General features: G+C 36.7%; 1 protein-coding gene across 1 annotated transcript in view; it reads right to left on the reverse strand.

Moving 5' to 3' along the window:
- TRDN (triadin) overlaps window positions 1-21654 on the reverse strand; it is a 354043-nt gene that overhangs the window by 49311 nt on the left and 283078 nt on the right. Inside the window, exon 24 of the mRNA XM_049874135.1 lies at window positions 2786-2824. Within this exon, the coding sequence (XP_049730092.1) occupies window positions 2786-2824 (39 nt within the window). The remainder of the gene's footprint in view (window positions 1-2785; window positions 2825-21654) is intronic.

Here is a 21654-nt window from a genome sequence, read left to right on the forward strand (position 1 = left end):
AAGCATTACTGAAAAAGAAAAAGAAAGTGGGAGGCCTCACTCTACCTGACTTCAGAACCTATTATACAGCCACAGTAGGCAAAACAGCCTGGTACTGGTACAACAGGCACGTAGACCAATGGAACAGAATTAAGAACCCAGATATAAATCCATCCACGTATGAGCAGCTGATATTTGACAAAGGACCAGTTTCAGTTAATTGGGGAAAAGATAGTCTTTTTAACAAATGGTGCTGGCATAACTGGATATCCATTTGCAAAAAAATGAAACAGGACCCATACCTCACACCATGCACAAAAACTAACTCCAAGTGGATCAAAGGCCTAAACATAAAGACTAAAACAATAAAGATCATGGAAGAAAAAATAGGGACAACCCTAGGAGCCCTAATACAAGGCATAAACAGAATACAAAACATTACCAAAAATGAGGAAGAGAAACCCGATAACTGGGAGCTCCTAAAAATCAAACACCTATGCTCATCTAAAGACTTCACCAAAAGAGTAAAAAGACCACCTGCGGACTGGGAAAGAATTTTCAGCTATGACATCTCCGACCAGTGCCTGATCTCTAAAATCTACGTGATTCTGTCAAAACTCAACCACAAAAAGACAAACAACCCAATCAAGAAGTGGGCAAAGGATATGAACACACACTTCACTAAAGAAGATATTCAGGCAGCTAACAGATTCATGAGAAAATGCTCTCGATCATTAGCCATTAGAGAAATGCAGATTAAAACTACAATGAGATTCCATCTCACTCCAACAAGGCTGGCATTAATCCAAAAAACACAAAATAATAAATGTTGGAGCGGCTGCAGAAAGATTGGAACTCTTATACACTGCTGGTGGGAATGTAAAATGGTACAACTAGTTTGGAAATCTATCTGGCGTTATCTTAAACAGTTAGAAATAGAACTACCATACAACCCAGAAATCCCACTCCTCGGAATATACCCTAGAGAAACAAGAGCCTTCACACAAACAGATATATGCACACCCATGTTTATTGCAGCTCTGTTTACAATAGCAAAAACCTGGAAGCAACCAAGGTGTCCATCCACTGATGAATGGGTAAATAAATTGTGGTATATTCACACAATGGAATACTACGCATCGATAAAGAACAGTGATGAATCTGTGAAACATTTCATAACATGGAGGAACCTGGAAGGCATTATGCTGAGCGAAATCAGTCAGAGGCAAAAGGACAAATATTGTATAAGACCACTATTATAAGATCTTGAGAAATAGTATAAACTGAGAAGAACACATCCTTTTGTGGTTACGAGGAGGGGGAGGGAGGGAGGGAGAGGGTTTTTTACTGATTAATTAGTACATAAGAACTGCTTTAGGTGAAGGGAAGGACAGTACTCAATACATGGAACATCAGCTCAACTGGACTGGACCAAAAGCAAAGAAGTTTCCGGGATAAACTGAATACTTCAAAGATCAGTGGAGCAAGGGCGGGGGTTTGGGAACCATGGTTTAAGGGGACTTCTAAGTCAACTGGCAAAATAATTCTATTATGAAAACATTCTGCATCCCACTTTGAAATGTGGCGTCGGGGGTCTTAAAAGCTAACAAGCGGCCCTCTAAGATGCATCAATTGGTCTCAACCTACCTGGAGCAGAGGAGAATGAAGAACACCAAGGTCACACGACAACTAAGAGCCCAAGAGACAGAAAGGGCCACATGAACCAGAGACCGACATTATCCTGAGACCAGAAGAACTAGTTGGTGCCCAGCCACAATCGATGACTGCCCTCACAGGGAGCACAATAGAGAACCCCTAATGGAGCAGGAGATCAGTGGGATGCAGACACCAAATTCTCATAAAAAGACCATACTTAATGGTCTGGATGTGACTAGAGGAATCCCGGCGGTCATGGTCCCCAAACCTTCTGTTGGTACAGGATGGGAACCATCCCCGAAGACAATTCATCAGACATGAAAGGGACTGGACAGTGGGTGGGAGAGAGATGCTGATGAAGAGTGAGCTAATTATATCAGGTGGACACTTGAGACTGTGTTGGCATCTCCTGTCTGGAGGGGGGATGGGAGGATAGAGAGAGTTGGAGGCTGCCAAAATTTTCACGAAAGGAGAGACTGGAAGGGCTGACTCATTAGGGGGAGAGCAAGTGGGAGTAAGGAGTAAGATGTATATTAACTTATATGTGACAGACTGACTTGATTTGTAAACGTTCACTTGAAGCTCAATAAAAGTTAATAAAAAAAAAAAAAAAGTATTCAGTTGACCAATTACTGGCCAATAAGGTAATGAGTTATCTCTCCAAGGGGTATCTGCATATTTAATTCCTGGGAAAGAGAAAGGGTTGAATCTATTAGATTGAACCACATGAGACAGTTTTTGTAGGCAAACATGGTTGAATATAGGTGATTTCATATGGCTCGACCAATTATAAGGATACTTTGTAAGCATTTGTCACAATCTCACTGGAGCCTATAAAATTCGAATTGTCCTCTTAGGGTTTTGTAAACTGTGCTGGATTGCTACGGAGACATATAAGGCCTGGCCTGTGATAAGGGCACTAGCATTTTGATGAACTTATCCAAAATCTGCTATCACAAAACACAGAATTTTTAAAAATTTTAACATACTTATAAGTTTATTAAATTTATAATATATGGCGAAGGTGTACCCACGTTTTTTTCATGCTTTGGGCCTCCCAAGGCCTTATCCAACCTCGATAATAAAACTCAAGCTTTGTTCAAACCAACAGAACATCTGTTTATGTGTAAATATTACAAAGTTTACTTACTTGCTTTGGATGTCTTATCATCTTTTTTAATTTCAGGTTCTGGGGTAAAAAAAAAAAAAGCATATATAGAAACAAAGCAAACAGAAAAAATTAAACATTTGAAAAATAATCAGTATTACTAAGTGAGACGATAGCACTAGTTGCCCTTGAGCCGATACTGACTTATAGGACCCTATAGACCAGAGTAGAACTGCCCCACAGGATCTCCAAAGCTGTAAATCGTTGTAGAAGCAGACTGCCCCATCTTTCTCCTGCAGAGCAGCTGGTGAATTTGAACCGCTGACCTTTCAGTTAGCAGCCACGGGCTTAACCACTGCATCACCAGGGCTCCTTAGTGAACGGACAAGCAAGTTTAATGGCGTTTTCTGCCCTCGATATTAATTACAATTATATAATTCCATCAATATATTAGTGGAACATGTATGCTTGGTAAATTAAAAAATAATAGGAAAAATACCTTGATTTTAAAGTCCAGCTTGCTAAAATGTTTTATACAAATCAAGTAATTTGATGTTTTGCCGTTAATAAAAGCCCATCTCTTATCATTAATAAGTTTTCTAAGTATTATAAATAAGGAGATAAGTAAAAATTTCTCAGAAAAAGTGTTATAATTTTTCCTAAATTGACCAATTGAAGCAATTTTCTATTTTGACTACCATAGGCTTAATTCATGGAGCTCCACCTGGTGGTTATTTTAATAATTTCAAGCTGACATAATTGTTTCTATTATTATTCATTTTATAAACCAAGTTAAATTGGTTTAAACCCAGTATAACAACGTAAACAATTAATGAAATACGGTATCTTACTTTCTTATTGGGATAGAAATGTTTCCTAGGACAATGACGTTTGTCTAGAAATTCTGCATTCTAACTTACTATCAGTATAGGATGAATACATAGTTTTATAAACTGTCCAAGTAATATTTGTGACACTAAGTTCTTTTTTAACCTAGTGATAGTTGACTATATTTTCGTTTTCCATAGTTTCCCCTATTATTTAGTCAACTTTGCCTAAACCTTGTGGTTCTCTTTTCTTGGCAAAAATCTTGTTTTGATTAATGTAAGGATTCTACTACATTCGTTTTTTTCTCCCTTTGAACATCAGAAAAACTGACCTCAGGATTACGATATTTATTGAGTGCAACCTATGTGTTAGGGATGGTGTATGCCACCTTTATTCAGGTTACACATAGTAGATGGTCCTTTTCTTAGAGTAATGATAATAATAAATAATAATAATAATGAAAAAATAAAATAGTAATGAAATGTTTTTAAGCAAAGAATTTTATATAATAATCACATGACCTTTCACACCCTACTTTCCATAATACTTGAATGTGCATCCTATTAAAAGGAATATTAGCACTATTATTGCACTTTGGCATTCCCTGGTATGTGTTCCTCTCTTCTTACTTGATACATTTGGTCTGATTTCTGACACATGGTGTATGATCAATGAATATTGCTGAATGACTGAATGAATAAAATGATGGGCATGGAAGGGTCAACTACTACCTCCTGTGCATCTGTAATTCTGGAAGAAATTATGATTCATTTTGTGTTTCTAGGGCTAAAGGTAACATTCAATGTTGCATAATGTTTGGATTTGTTTTAACTTAGAGATTTTTTTTAGAGATTTTTTTCCCGATTAAATAATGGCTTTGTGTGTCCTGCCATACCAAATATGGCCTCCATTGTAATTCAATAATTCCTTCAATTCTTTGGTTGTCTCTTATTACAGTTCGTGTCTCAGCCAGTTTAGGTTAAAGCTAAGTCGCTGCAATAAAACAGCTCTCTGTTTTGGTGATAAATTTCCATGGCTTTTTTTTTTTTCTTGCCTCATTTTAAAGGAAAAATTTTTTTTTTCTCTCTGATAACTCATTCTTTATTGAGTCTATGTGAAAGCCAGTGATACAGTTTGAACTCAGTAAGATTGCAATAATTAAGAGTTAACATTTCTAGAATGCTTGCTGTTAACCAAGCCAACCACATGTTAACTTATGTCATTCTATTATTCTATAATTCTATTTTTATTACCATTTTACAGATGAGTCAATTGAGGCTTAAAGTAGGTGGATAATTTGTAGCAGCTCATCCAGCTAGTAGGTGGTAGAACGAGGGCTTAACCCCAGCTTCACAGCCTGTTTTCCTCAAAAAAGAGAATATTCCAAGTTCAGGATCAAATGCTCCTGACTGCCTCATTTTTCAGTTTCTGAATTTGGCTGTTAGATATTTTAATTTCTTGAAAATCAATTCCCACACAGCTAATTAATGTAATTGCTGTCAATTAGTTGTACACCTGTAAAAGGTTGAATTAGCAAAAATTGTGTGATAGATATATTTACAACAGCAACAACAAAAAGAGCAGCTTCTGAGGCTACTTATGTAGAAACAAACACCTCATGGGATTTGGCCTCTTGGTTTGGAGGTTTAAGGTAATGGTTTCATGGGACATCTCAGTTAATTGCCCTAATAACACGTTTAGTGCTTCTGCTCTATCTCCAAGTTCATCGTGTAGTGCCTGGGGTCTTAAAAGTTTACAAGCAGCCATCCAAAGTACAACAGTTAGTCTCTATTCACCATGAAGAGGTGGAAGAAATAGAATGTGTGGCTAATTGCCTCCATGAATAACTGCTTCCTTTGTTATGAAACCAGAACACCAGAAGAATTGGATGGTGCTTGGCTACCATTGCTGAATATTTTGATCAAAGATTCTTTAGAAGAATCCTGACGAAAAGGGAGAAAATGCAGAACAGAATTTCAAATTCTCAGGGAATCCAGAGTTTTTAGAACCAAAACTATTGTCCTGAGATAATCTTTAAAACTTCGACCAAAAATATCCCCTGAAGTCTTCTTAAAATAAAAAAAAAATTAGCTTTACCATTAAAGTATGTCTGCCTTGAGCATTGTGCTCTTTTAAGAACTATCTATTTGGGGTCAAACTGACAACAGAAACTCACATGATTAGATAGGAAATTTAGGGGCAGTGAGCTTCTATTAATGGAGGAGGAACAATTTAGAAAAGAAGGGTCAAAATGGTTGTACAACTTGAAGAATATAATCAATGTCACTGAATTGCACGTGTAGAAATTGTTGAACTGGTATATGTTCTGCTGTTTATATTCTCAACAATGACAACAAATAAAATAAATTATATATATATATATATATAAACCAAAAACAGTGCTGTCGAGATAGTATATAAATAAATAAATGTGTATAAATTTCCATGGGTTTAAATATTTTCTCCCTAGGACTGGTTTCACTGGTATTTTGCTCAGCAAGTTGAGGTGTTTATTTCAAGGAACTTTGCTTTTCACCCTGAATATGGCTCCCAACCTTGCCAATCACGCTGTCATTACAATATTGAAATGGAATCTTCTTAGCCTCAGTGTTTGTTTAAAAAAAAAAAAAAAAAGTTGTAGGGGAATATTTTTATCAGCTATGAGTACAATACAAACAGAACTAACTTTTGTCCTGTACATAGACTCTCACAGGCATTCTTACAAACATGTACTATTCAAAGGTTTGTGGCCATGGGCCCTCTCACTATGATAGTTCTGACATATCAAACCCATTGCTGTCAAATTGATTCACAGTGACCGTATAGTGTTATGAAAATGACACTAGCCAGATAACCTCAGAGTGAGTTATGAGTTCTTGCAGACTGTGAAGAGCTGGCTGTTGTATCAGATAAGCTAGCTTTAAAGGCAGGTTCATGTACTGTCATAGATTGAATTGTGTCCCCCAAAAATGTGTGCATCAGTTTGGTTGGGCCATGGTTCCTGGTATTGTGTGATTGTTCACCATTTTGTTATCTGATATGATTTTCCTATGCGTTGTAAATACTGTCTCTATGATATTAATGAGGGGGGATAGGTGGCAGTTGTGTTAATGAGGCAGGACCCAATCTATGGGATTGGATTGTGTCTTGGGCCAGTTCGTTTTGGGATATAAGAGAGAAAAGCGAGCAGAGAAACAGCAAAACCTCATACCACCAAGAAAGCAGTGCCGGGAACAGAGTGCATCCTTTGGACCTAGGGCTCCCGCACAGAGAAGTTCCTAGTCCAGGGAAAGGTTGATGAAAAGGACCTTCCTCCAGAACCAACAGAGACAGAAAGCCTTCCCATGGAGCAGACAGCCTGAATTTGGACTTTTAGCCTACTTTACTGGGAGGAAATAAATTTCTCTTTGTTAAAGCCATCCACTTGTAGTATTTCTGTTATAGCAGCACTAGATAACTAAGACACTAAGTTTTGTGCCCTTGAGTGGTACTTAAAACTCTGTCTCCATTTTGTTGGTAAAATGGAGAAAATAATCAGGTAAAATTATTAAAGTGAGAATTATAAGTTATGCAAATAGCTTAGCTATTTTTGAATTATGCTAATAATCTTAAATTGCATATTCTTTCAAGGCAATTTTTGTTTTTTCCTATAGAATTGGGACTTTACCCTGGAATATGCAAAGTAGGAATTGATATGTGAGAAACTGTCATCAGATTTCCTAAGGTAAATAGCTCTTCTAACTACTTGGTCATTAAGAACTCAGTGTCCTGGTTCTGTAGATGGCATTTCCACCAAAGATTAAGTCTTTAATTTTTAAAAAATTGTGATCTATACACAACAAGACATACAGCATTTCATCAATTTCTACAGCTACATTTCAGTGACATTATTATATTCCTCAAGTTGTGCACCTGTTTTTGCTCTTTTTTTCCAGACTATCCCATTATCATTGACACACCAACAATGCACGCCAAGTTAAAACCCCCACTTCTTCCTATCTCCAGCATCCAGTAACCACTAATTACTTTTGGTTTCTATATATTTGCTTATTTCATATAAGTGATAGCATACAGAATTGGTCATTTTGTGTCTAATTTATTTCGCTCAGCATGATGTTCTCAAGGTTTATCCATGTTGTGGCATGTATCAGGACTTCATTCCTCTTTATGGATGAGTAATATTTCATTGTATGTATATACCAATACCACATTCTGCTTATCTGTTCATCAGTTGATGGGTATTTTGGTTGTTTCCACCTTTTTGCTATTGTGAAAGGTCTTTAATTTTTGAGTCATACAAAAATGTAGTTCCTAACTAGGGCTTGCTCTTGGTCATAGGGATAATAACTGTATATCTGTCTACCTATCTATCTATCTATCTATCTACCTATCTATCTATCATCTACATATATGTAAAGGTTAATCAAAGGCTACATTAAGAGCCCATAGGAAACTAAGGGCAATGGTTAATACTGGAGATTTCGATTTGGAAATTAGAGAGAGGGAACTGGAACTTTTACTTTTTACTCTATAACCTGTTTTTACTGTTTAAATCTTTTTTTTTTTTTAACCATGGGATATATCACTGGTATAATAATAACCTGTCTAGTTGCTATAAACATTTGCCACTGGAGCCCTTCATTTTGGGCTTCACATACAAGCATTGCAGAAACATGGAATCAAGAAATTCCCATGAAGAATTGCTGAAGCAGACGGTTTGCCATTTCAGATGCAGCACTGACTTTTCCAGGCTGTTGATTTCACTTATGTCATGTAAATTGCTGATGGGCCTTGGAGGGGAGCTTCATTAATGATTTTCCAATGTCATCAACACTGTTCTCGAGTAAAGCAGGCAGAGCAAAACCTCAGTGTGCATGTACTTGAGGCAGAGAAGGACAGCACAGTTTGGGAATCTCTGCCTTGTCTTTGTAAAGACAAAAAAAAAAAAAAAAATTCAGCATACAAATCCCAAGAATCTTCATTCTCTTCAGGATGCCTTCCATAATTGCTAATTTAAGTGCTTTGCTAGATAGAAGGTGATTTCCACTGATTTTTGTTTTCTTGCTTGTTTTGTTATTGTTATTGTATTTGCTTTTTTAGGACAGAGATTGCATTGGCTTTGTATATGTAATAAAAACAATAATTAACATTATTATCTTTACAACCACTGGTATCACTCAACTAAGTGTGCTATATGTGTTATCTATTAAATATTGTATAAAAATTGTATATCGATTTTTATTAATTAAATTTTTATTAATTAATTAAAAATTATATATCAATTATTTATTAATTAAAAAGTAAATATTATATATTATTTATATATATTAAATTTTACTTTTAATATTTATAATATTTAATGGCAAAAAATATTGAATATAACATGAACTGCCAGAAGAATGAATATATCTGTCTTGGGAGAAGTACAGCCAGGATGCTCATTAGAAGCAAGGTTGGCAAGACTTTGTCTCACATATTCTGGACAAGTTGTTAGGAGAAGGACATCATGCTTGATAAATTAAAAGTTCAGCAGAAAAGAGGAAGATCCTCAACAAGATGGATTGACACAGTGGCTACAGCAATGGGCTCTACCAAAACAATGATTGTGAAGATGGCGCAGGACCGGGCAGCGTTTCGTTCTGTTGCACATAGGGTTGCTATGAGTTGGAATCAAATGGATGGTACCTAACAATAATATTTAATGATTATCATATATTAAATATTAAGTTGCTTATTAGCTACCTAACCCCCAGTTGAATATAAATTCTATGAGTCTTAGGACTTTAATTTCTCTAGTGTATGTTAGTGTCTAGATTAGAGCTTGGCAGAGAACAGGGCTCAGTAAATATTTGTTGAAAAATAGATGGATTATTTCATATAACCCTCACCATTTCTATGAAGTAAACACTATTATTAGACACTTTTTTTAGAAAACAAAACTGAGGCTAAATAATTTATCTCAGTGTACAACCTTTAGTAAAGGGCAAAAACTGGGATTTGAATCCTGATTTTTTTCCAATTCCAAATCCCTAACTCCACCATAACTACTGCTGTTGCAGATAGAATTGGAAACTTTTAAGCATTTCATACATAAAAACTACAGTGAAACCTGTAAGAGCCAAAACTTGACAAGACTGCCTTGTTTTTCCAGGCTTTGCAAGATTTTTGGTGTTGACAGGGCAGTCTTACCACTTTTTTATTGCTCCTTTTAGTGAAAAATATTTGAGTTTTCTTCTCCGACAGGTTTTCACCTTACACAGGCTTTGGCTTTCTCAGGTTTTACTGTATATAGAAAATCATATTCTACATCTTATAGGTAGGTTACACTAATCAAACCAAACCCTTTGCCATTGAATTGATTGCTACTCATACAGTAGAATTGCCTCATAGAGTTTCCAAGGAGCGGGTGGTGGATTCAAACTAATGACCTTTTGATTAGCTGCCTGGGCTCTTAACCACTGCACCACCAAGGTTCTGTTATATTACTGTCATGGATTGAATTATGTCCCCCCAAAAATATGCGTATCAAATTGGTTAGGCCATGATTCCCAGTATTCTGTGGTTGTCCTCCATTTTGTGACTGTAATTTTATGTTAGAGAGGATTAGGGTGGGATTGTAACACCCTTACCAGGTCACATCCCTGATCCAATGTAAAGGGAGTTTTCCTGGGGTGTGGCCTCTACCACCTTTTATCTCTTAAAGGAAAGGAAAGCAAACAGAGAGTTGGGGACGTCATACCACCAAGAAAGCAGTGCTGAGAGCAGAGCACATCCTTTGGACCTGCATTGAGATGCTCCCAGACCAAGGGAAGACTGAGGCATCACAAGACCTTCCTCCACAGCCAGCAGAGAAAGAAAGCCTTCCCCTGGAGCCAGTGCCCTAAATTCAAACTTCTACTCTACTGGACTGTGAGAGAATATAGTTCTCTTTGTTAAAGCCATCCTCTTGTGGTATTTCTGTTGTAGCAGCACTAGATGACCAAGACAATTACCTAGCCAAGCTACTAACAGAATCATTAAGATTGTGACTGGCATATACAATATAGCCAATAAGGTTTCTGTTTTTTCAAGCCAGTCATTAAATCATGAATCATATTAATTAATTTCCTAAATGAAGCTGGCTAAATTAAATGAATAGACCCAATATTGCTAGACAATTGGTAGCCATTTCCCAACACTCCTAGAGTAGTATTCAATATTTAATGACATAGGAAGGCTTTACTTTAAAAAAAAAAAAGCTGGTCATAAAACCTATTTTTGTAAAGTATGTGATGGAACGTATCAGTGTTATTTCAAGTGGATCCTCTGTGAGTTTTGGAACGAAAAAGTCTAGAAAGGATGGGGGCTTAGCTGATGGGATCCAGGGTTTTACTGCTGAGCTTGAGCTCCTAATCTACCTCATGGTAGCTGTGTGGCCTGGGAAAGTCACTTTCGGTGCTTTGATTTTCACATTCATTAAAAAAAAAAGAAAAGATTGCTGTGAAATTAAATTGAACATTACACATGAAACACTTAAAACAGTGCCAGGTACAAAGCAAACACTTAGTACATATTAGTCATTTTATTGATATTTTTAAAATTATTTTTTATTTTATATTTCTAACATAAATGCAGTTCAAATCTGCCAGGCGCTCCTTGGAAACCCTACGGGGCAGTTCTTCTCTGTCGTATAGGGTCACTATGAGTCAGAATCGACTCGATGGCACTGGCGTTTTTGGGTAACATAAATGCATATATTTTAATCAAAACAACATTCATGAATTGACTTGGGATCTGTGGCCTTTACATCATTTGAGTAATCAATTGGACTTTTTGATGAAAAAGTACTACATAAGCACACACATTTACAGAACTTTATATGTGGTTCTAATTATATTATTTTTAAAAACAAATGAGATGCAACATAATGTATTTCTACCATCTATTTTCTGCATGATGTATTATTGGGTGGGTTCTAGAAATACTTTTACTTCATGTAGCTTGGCTTCCAGGTTTAGAATTTGGGAGAAATCTCATTGATCTCATGTGTTTTTTTGTTTTTTTTTTCCCTTGAATATGTCTGAAGAGGAATACTGTTTTGTAAAGGCCTGGTCTACTCTAATAGGCATTTGACTTATTACTTTGTGACCCAGTTAGATAAACTGTGAGAAATACAAGTGATGATTGTGTTGTTGAGGACAGTTTGATTTAGAATATCTTCAGTTTATAGACTTCCAAAAGAAGAAGCCGTCCTGAGCTTGCATGAAGTCACACAGCAAACCAAACCTGGTATCTTCTGACTTACTTTTCATTTTATCTCTATCTACATTTCTGTACTCTAATATTCTATTAACTATTAATTATCTTCAAGTCTTCTTCTTCCTTAATTGTGTCCATATGGTCTAGACACATCATGCATTCTTTATGTTCCCACTTCTCCTGCTTGCGTTTCTAAGTCAGTATCATTTTTTTTCATGAATTGAGGACCGCTTGATGCATAATAAAGGGATGAGGTGATGGAATGCTCTAACGATTAGTCAACCTCATCCAAATCAAAAAGTTGCAAAAATAATTTTTGCCCTGGGGTTGGAGAAAAACAAACAGATAAACAGGCATAAACAAACAAACAAACAAAAAATCCCTCAGTTCGAAATTTGGCTCTCTTCTTTTTTAACCAAATAATCTAATGTGAGACATGTGAAACTCTTGGAATTTCAATTTTATCACCTTATGAAATGGGGACAATTCTCATGGATCTGTTAAGGCTAGGTTGATTAATTTGATTTTTTCTGATCAACCAATGTATTAATATCTAAGTAGTAGAAAAAATTTTTTTTCTCTTAGTAGATAATCATTGACTGGATAAAAAATTCCATATGCCTTTTCTAAGGTAACACTGGCGAGCATTTTACCGTCCCTCATTCCCAGCTCTCTTTTTCACTGGTTTGTGAAATCTTTGAGGACAGGGATTTTGTCTTCATCTTTGGAGCCTCACTGCCTAGAACATTGTATCAACACTCAATTATTGTTACTCATATAAAATGACAGGGCAAATCAAATTTATAAGGCTCAATTTTAGGCTGTTTAGACCAAACTATGAAATGGAATCTCTGTACCATTAACTGAATCATTCCACAGGTGAAAAAGCAAATTAGAACTCACCTGTCACACACTGAATACTCCTGCACCTTCTCATCAGATTATTATATTTTATTTACCCTATTCTGTAAAAAGAAACCCTGGTGGCATAGTGGTTAAGTGCTATGGCTGCTAGCCAAAAGGTCAAGAGTTGAAATCACCAGGTGCTCCTTGGAAACTCTATGGGGCAGCTCTACTGTAACCTACAGGGTCTCTATGAGTCAGAATCAACTCAACAGCAATGGGTTTGTACTTTTGGTTTTTATTCTGTTAAAACTATGCAGAGAGGCTAAGTGAATTACCTAGTTTATAGCTGGTTACTTCGAAGCTGAAGGTAGAGTCTCAAGCTAACATGCACAGTGTTCTTTCCGTAACATGTCTTCATATATACACACATGCCCATGTATACACGTAGGCAAAACACATACCCTACATCCATTCTCTCTCCCTCTTTCTCTCACACACAAACACACACCTCATCCCCATTAGGCCACAATTTAAAAAATTACACTTTATAAACTTCTGTACGTATAGTTCTAAAATGGCTCTATTTTGTAATGCAATTGCTTAATACATGACTCAAATGCTTTATATCCAAGTCCTGATTCTACAATCCTGCCTTGGCAAGATTCTCACAGGAATTTGATGCTCACACAAGCACACAAAAAGTTTGCTGAGTGGACACTAAAAACACAAAATGGGCCGTAGGGCATTCTCTTTTTGCAGCACAGAGTAAATGCATACATTTCTCCTGCCTCATTCTGTCATCGTTTCATTTTCATGCTCTTTTGTCTTTTGTATATGCTAAATATAATGTAACACATTTCTGATGCTGTCAGTCAGCTTTTATCTGGTTTTTCTTTTATGCCTACCTATGTGCACCTCATTATTCTTTCCTTCCCTGAAGCTTCCCAACGTGAAGGGTATTCATCTAAATAAGTAAGAAATAATTGGAAGAGGCTGCATATATTGTAGGTCACATCGATGTTATTTGAAGGTGGTAGGATATCTGGTTGGATATATTTCAGGCAATGAGCCAGTTGACTTTAAACCTTTTAATGGGTTCAGAGAGTTATGCAAAAAATCATTTGCCAAGGTAAATAAGCAGACATTCTTTGGTTTTCCCTTATTAAAAGGGAGTTACTCTTTGACTAGACTTCTATTCATTTCTCTGGGCACCAGCATTGATTTTCTCTCCCTTGAAGTGTGAATAATCAATTAAGTTAATAAAAGTTCGTAGGTTTAAGTATTGATTGTTTTATATCTGGTTCATAGGTTAAAAAAAGATGAAAATATTACAAATTATACATAGTAATTATATCAAGGAGCCTTGATGGCACAGTGGTTAAGAACTACAATGAGCTATGGCTGCTCACCAAGAGGTTGGCAGTTCAGATCCACCAACCACCCCTTGGAAACTCTCTGGGGCAGTACTACCCTGTCCTATAGGGTCTCTGTGAGTCAGAATCAACTCAACAGCAACTTTTTTTTTTTTTTAATTATATCAAAATAGAAGCATTCCAAAAAATTTTAAAAGTGGAGAAGAAAAGTGACAAAATTTGTTTAAGGTATTTTTTTTTTTTAATTCCTCGTAAGGGAAGAAGTACATTAGAACATTTGCATAAGGAAGCTTGGAGTAGCAAGAAGAATAGGCTCCCAGTGACAGTGACTCTTTCTCTCTTTCCATTCTGCCCCTTTTAATGAGGGATTAAATGGAAAGGGTATCAAGGAAGAAATTTGGGGGTTTTACATTATAGATGTACATATATTTCAGTAAGATTTAATTACTTGGAGGAAAGAAATAAAAATTTATAATGCCTGGTTTGGTTACTTTTGTAAAGCCAATGATTGCAGAGATAGTTCTAACACCCTCAGCTGTTTATCTTACTAACACATAACCCCTTTTCTTTCTACCAACTGGGTATTTTGCCATGACGGGCGTAAAAACAAAAGTCCTAAGTTATAAGTTGTTGCTTAAAGTGCTGCTACTCAAGAGTATAAGTTTCCCTTGACCTATTCTTCAGGGATTGAAGAATCAAGGATTTGTAAAGACATCTGTTGTTGTTAGTGGCTACTGAATCAGCTCCAACTCATGGCGACCCTGTGTATAACAGAGCAAAACGTTGCTCAGCTCTGTGCCATCCTCATGATCATTGACATGTTTGAGTTGTGGCTTTTGACATTGAGTTGACATTGTTGTGGCTATTGTATCCGTCCATCACATTGAGTGTTCCTCTTTTTCTCACAGACCCTCTACTTTAGTAATGATGACGTCCTTTTCCTGCAATTGGTCTTTCCTGGTGTGTGTCCAAAGTTAGCAATCCAAAGTCTCACCATCCTCGATTCTAAGGAACATTCCAGTTGTATTTTTTCCTAAGACTAGTTTGCTTCTTTTTCTGACAGTTCATGGTATATTTAATGCTATTTTCTAGCACCATCATTCAAAACCATCAATCCTTCTGTCTCCCTCTTTCATTTTCCAGCTTTCACACGCATATGAGGCGATTAAAAAGACCGTGGCTTGGGTCAGGCACATGTTAGGCCTTAAACTGATATTTTTGCTTTTTAGAACTTTAAAGAGGTCCTTTGCAGCAGATTTGCCTAATGCAATACATCATTATATTACTGTTCCTTCCATGGGCATTGATTGTTGGTTCAAGTAGAATGAAATTGTTGACAACTTTAATCTCTTCTCCATTTATCATGATGTTGTTTATCAGTCCAGTTCTAAGAATTTTTATTTTTTTCATGGTCAGGTGTAATCCATACTGAAGGCTGTACTATTTGACCTTCATCGGTAAGTGCTTCAAGTCATCTTCATTTTCGGCAAGCAATGTTGTGTTATCTCCATATAGCTAATTGTTAATAAGTCTTTCTCCAATGCTGGTGCCACATTCTTCTTCATAGAATCCAGCTTCTCAGATTATTTCTTCAGCATACAGATTGAATAAATAAGGTGAAAGGATATAACTCTGTCACACATCATTTCTAATTCTGAACCATGTATTATCCCCTTGTTCTGTTTGAATTATTCCCTGTTTATCCTATGAGTCAGAATTGACTCGATGGCACTGGGATGCGATATTCATGTATGGGTTCTTTATGAGCACAATGAAATGTTCTGGAATTCACATTCTTCACAATGCTATCCATAATTCATTATGACCTACATAGTCAAATGCCTTCACGTAGTCGATAAAACACAGGTAACATCTTTTGGTAGTCTCTGCTTTTAGCCAAGGTCCGTCCGACAACAGCAATTGTATCCCTTGTTCCACACCTTCTTTCAAAGCCAGTCCTGGCAGTTCCCTATAGATGTATGGCTGCAGTTGTTTTTGAATTATCTTCAGTAGAATTTTGAGAGCATGTGATATTAATGATATTGTTAGAAAATTTCTACATTACCTTTTATTATTTTTCTTTGGAATGGGTACAAATATTGATGTATGCCGTTCAGTTGGCCAAGTATCTCTGTTCTAAATTGCTTGACATATATAAGCAAGCACTTACACTGTTGCATCCATTTGAAGCATATTAATTGGTATTCCATCAGTTCCTGGACCCTTGATTTCACCAACGTTTTCAGCGAAGCTTGAACTTCTTCCTTCAGTACCAACAGTTCTTGGCCATATGCTACCTCTTGAAATGGTTGAACATTGACCGATTCTTTTTGGTACAGTGACCCTGTATACTCTTGAGACTTCCTTTTTTATTTTATTTTATTTTTTAAATTTTTATTGAGCTTCAAGTGACCGTTTACAAATCAAGTCAGTCTGTCACATATAAGTTTATATACGCCTTACTCCATACTCCCACTTGCTCTCCCCCTAATGAGTCAGCCCTTCCAGTCTCTCCTTTTGTGACTATTTTGCCAGCTTCCAACCCTCTCTACCCTCTCATCCCCCTCCAGACAGGAGATGCCAACACACTCTCAAGTGTCCACCTGATACAAGTAGCTCACTCTTCATCAGCATCTCTCTCCTACCCACTGTCCAGTCCCTTCCATGTCTGATGAGTTGTCTTCTGGAATGGTTCCTGTCCTGGACCAACAGAAGTTTTGGGGACCATGACCGCCGGGATTCCTCTAGTCTCAGTCAGACCATTAAGTCTGGTCTTTTTCTGAGAATTTGGGGTCTCCATCCCACTGATCTCCTGCTCCCTCAGGGGTTCTCTGTTGTGCTCCCTGTCAGGGCAGTCATCGGTTGTGGCCGGGCACCAACTAGTTCTTCTGGTCTCAGGATGATGTAAGTCTCTGATTCATGTGGCCCTACCTGTCTCTTGGGCTCATGGTTATCGTGTGACCTTGGTGTTCTTCATTCTTCTTTGATCCAGGTGGGTTGAGACCAATTGATGCATCTTAGATGGCCACTTGTTAGCATTTAAGACCCCAGATGTCACATTTCAAAGTGGGATGCAGAATGTTTTCATAATAGAATTATTTTGCCAATTGACTTAGAAGTCCCCTTAAACCACAGTCCCCAGACCCCCGCCCTTGCTCCGCTGACCTTTGAAGTATTCAGTTTATCCCGGAAACTTCTTTGCTTTTGGTCCAGTCCAGTTGAGCTGACCTTCCATGTATTGAGTACTGTCCTTCCCTTCACCTAAAGTAGTTCTTACCTACTAACTAGTCAGTAAAAAACCTCCCACCCTCCCTCCCTCCCCCCCTCGTAACCACAAAAGTATGTGTTCTTCTCAGTTTATACTATTTCTCAAGATCTTATAATAGTGGTCTTATACAATATTTGTCCTTTTGCCTCTAACTAATTTCGCTCAGCATAATGCCTTCCAGGTTCCTCCATGTTATGAAATGTTTGACAGATTCATCACTGTTCTTTATCGATGCGTAGTATTCCATTGTGTGAATATACCACAATTTATTTACCCATTCATCCATGGATGGACACCTTGGTTGCTTCCAGCTTTTTGCTATTGTAAACAGAGCTGCAATAAACATGGGTGTGCATATATCTGTTCGTGTGAAGGCTCTTATTTCTCTGGGTATATTCCGAGGAGTGGGATTTCTGGGTTGTATGGTAGTTCTATTTCTAACTTTTTAAGAAAACGCCAGATAGATTTCCAGAGTGGTTGTACCATTTTACATTCCCACCAGCAGTGTGTAAGAGTTCCAATCTCTCCACAGCCTCTCCAACATTTATTATTTTGTGTTTTTTGGATTAATGCCAGCCTTGTTGGAGTGAGATGGAATCTCATCGTAGTTTTAATTTGCATTTCTCTAATGGCTAATGATCGAGAGCATTTTCTCATTTATCTGTTAGCTGCCTGAATATCTTCTTTAGTGAAGTGCATGTTCATATCCTTTGCCCACTTCTTGATTGGGTTGTTTGTCTTTTTGTGGTTGAGTTTTGACAGAATCATATAGATTTTAGAGATCAGGTGCTGGTCGGAGATGTCATAGCTGAAAATTCTTTACCAGTCTGTAGGTGGTCTTTTTACTCTTTTGGTGAAGTCTTTAGATGAGCATAGGTGTTTGATTTTTAGGAGCTCCCGGTTATCGGGTTTCTCTTCCTCATTTTTGGTAATGTTTTGTATTTTGTTTATGCCTAGTATTAGGGCTTCTAACTTTGTCCCTATTTTTTCTTCCATGATCTTTATCGTTTTAGCCTTTATGTTTAGGTCTTTGATCCACTTGGAGTTAGTTTTTGTGCATGGTGTGAAGTATGGGTCCTGTTTCATTTTTTTGCAAATGGATATCCAGTTATGCCAGCACCATTTGTTAAAGAGACTGTCTTTTCCCCAGTTAACTGACACTGGGCCTTTGCCAAATACCAGCTGCTCATATGTGGATGGATTTATATCTGGGTTCTCAATTTTGTTCCATTGGTCTATGTGTCTGTTGTTGTACCAGTACCAGGCTGTTTTGACTACTGTGGCTGTATAATAGGTTCTAAAATCAGGTAGAGTGAGGCCTCCCACTTTCTTCTTCTTTTTCAGTAATGCTTTGCTTATCTGAGGCTTCTATCCCTTCCATATGAAGTTGGTGATTTTTTTCTCTATCACCTTAAAAAATGACATTGGAATTTGGATCGAAAGTGCATTGTATGTATAGATGGCTTTTGGTAGAATAGACATTTTTACTACGTTAAATCTTCTATCCATAAGGAAGGTATGTTTTTCCACTTAAGTAGGTCCTTTTTAGTTTCTTGCAGTAGTACTTTGTAGTTTTCTTTATATAGATCTTTTACATCTTTGGTAAGATTTATTCCTAAGTATTTTATCTTCTTGGGGGCTACTGTGAATGGTATTGATTTGGTGATTTCCTCTCCGATGTTCTTTTTGTTGATGTAGAGGAATCCAAGTGATTTTTGTATGTTTATCTTATAACCTGAGACTCTGCCAAACTCTTCTATTAGTTTCAGTAGTTTTCTGGATGATTCCTTAGGGTTTTCTGTGTACAAGATCATGTCATCTGCAAATAGAGATAATTTTACTTTCTCCTTGCCAATCCGGATGCCCTTTATTTCTTTGTCTAGCCTAATTGCTCTGGCTAGGACCTCTAGCACGATGTTGAATAAGAGCGGTGAAAAGGGCATTGTTGTCTGGTTCCCGTTCTCAAGGGTAATGCTATCAGGCTCTCTCCATTTAGAGTGATGTTGGCTGTTGGCTTTGTATAGATGCCCTTTATTATGTTGAGGAAATTTCCTTCAATTCCTATTTTGGTGAGAGTTTTTATCATAAATGGGTGTTCGACTTTGTCAAATGCCCTTTCTGCATCAATTGATAAAATCATGTGGTGTTTGTCTTTCATTTTATTTATATGGTGGATTACATTAATGGTTTTTCTAATATTAAACCAGCCTTGCATACCTGGTATAAATCCCACTTGGTTGTGGTGGATTATTTTTTTGATATGTTGTTGAATTCTGTTGGCTAGAATTTTGTTGAGGATTTTTGCATCTATGTTCATGAGGGATATAGGTCTGTAATTTTCTTTTTTTGTGATGTCTTTACCTGGTTTTGGTATCAGGAATACGGTGGCTTCATAGAATGAGTTAGGCAGTATTCCGTCATTTTCTATGCTTTGAAATACCTTTAGTGGTATTGGTGTTAACTCTTCTCTGAAAGTTTGGTAGAACTCTGCAGTGAAGCTGTCCAGGCCAGGACTTTTTTTTGTTGGGAGTTTTCTGATTACCTTTTCAATCTCTTTTTTTTTGTTATTGGTCTATTTAGTTGTTCTACTTCCGATTGTGTTAGTTTAGGTAGGTAGTGGTTTTCCAGGAATTCATCCATTTCTTCTAGGTTTGCAAATTTGTTAGAGTACAATTTTTCGTAATAATCTGATATGATTCTTTTAATTTCAGTTGGGTCTGTTGTGATGTGGCCCATCTCGTTTCTTATTTGGGTTATTTGTTTCCTTTCCTGTATTTCTTTAGTCAGTCTGGCCAATGGTTTATCAATTTTGTTAATTTTTTCAGAGAACCAGCTTTTGGCTTTGTTAATTCTTTCAATTGTTTTTCTGTTCTCTAATTCATTTAGTTCAGCTCTCATTTTTATTATTTGTTTTCTTCTGGTGCCTGATGGATTCTTTTGTCGCTCAGTTTCTATTTGTTCAAGTTGTCGGGACAGTTCTCTGATTTTGGCTCTTTCTTCTTTTTGTATGTGTGCATTTATTGATATAAATTGGCCTCTGAGCACTGCTTTTGCTGTGTCCCAGAGGTTTTGATAGGAAGTATTTTCATTCTCGTTGCATTCTATGAATTTCTTTATTCCCTCCTTAATGTCTTCTATAACCCAGTCTTTTTTCAGCAGGGAATTGTTTAGTTTCCAGGTATTTGGTTTCTTTTCCCTAATTTTTCTGTTATTGATTTCCACTTTTATGGCCTTGTGGTCTGAGAAGATGCTTTGTAATATTTCGATGTTTTGGATTCTGCAAAGGTTTGTTTTATGACCTAATATGTGGTCTATTCTAGAGAATGTTCCATGTGCGCTAGAAAAAAAAGTATACTTTGCAGCAGTTGGGTGGAGAGTTCTGTATAAGTCAATGAGGTCAAGTTGGTTGATTGTAGTAATTAGGTCTTCTGTGTCTCTATTGAGCTTCTTACTGGATGTCCTGTCCTTCTCCGAAAGTGGTGTGTTGAAGTCTCCTACTATAATTGTGGAGGTGTCTATCTCACTTTTCAGTTCTGTTAAAATTTGATTTATGTATCTTGCATCCCTGTCATTGGGTGAATAAATATTTGATATGGTTATATCTTCCTGGTCTATTGTCCCTTTAATCGTTATGTAGTGTCCTCCTTTGTCCTTTGTGGTGGATTTAAGTTTAAAGTCTATTTTGTCAGAAATTAATATTGCTACTCTTCTTTTTTGCTTATTGTTTGCTTGATATATTTTTTTCCATCCTTTGAGTTTTAGTTTGTTTGTGCCTCTAAGTCTAAGGTGTGTCTCTTGTAGGCAACATATAGACGGATCGTGTTTCTCTATCCAGTCTGAGACTTTCTGTCTCTTTATTGGTGCGTTTAGTCCATTTACATTCAGCGTAATTATAGATAAGTATGTGTTTTTTATGTGTTTAGTGCTGTCATTTTGATGCCTTTTCATGTGTGTTGTTGACAATTTCATTTTTCCACTTACTTTTTTGTACTGAGACGTTTTTCTTCGTAACTTGTGTATTCCTCATTTTTATAGTATTTGACTGTGTTTGCTGAGTCTTTACGTTTTTCTTGGTTTTTATTTTGAGTTATGGAGTTGTTATACCTCTTTGTGGTTACCTTATTATTTACCCCTATTTTTCTAAGTAAAAACCTAATTTGTATTGTTCTATATCGCCTTGTATCACTCTCCATATGGTAGTTCTATGCCTCCTGTATTTAGTCCCTCTTTTTGATTATTGTGATCTTTTACATATTGACTTCAGTGATTCCCTGTTATGAGCATTTTTTTTTCTAATTAATCTTGATTTGTTTTTGTGATTTCCTTATTTGAGCTGATATCAGGATGCTCTGTTCTGT

Source organism: Elephas maximus, chromosome 1, assembly GCF_024166365.1.
Source record: "Elephas maximus indicus isolate mEleMax1 chromosome 1, mEleMax1 primary haplotype, whole genome shotgun sequence".
In the NCBI taxonomy this organism is placed as follows: Eukaryota; Metazoa; Chordata; class Mammalia; order Proboscidea; family Elephantidae; genus Elephas; species Elephas maximus.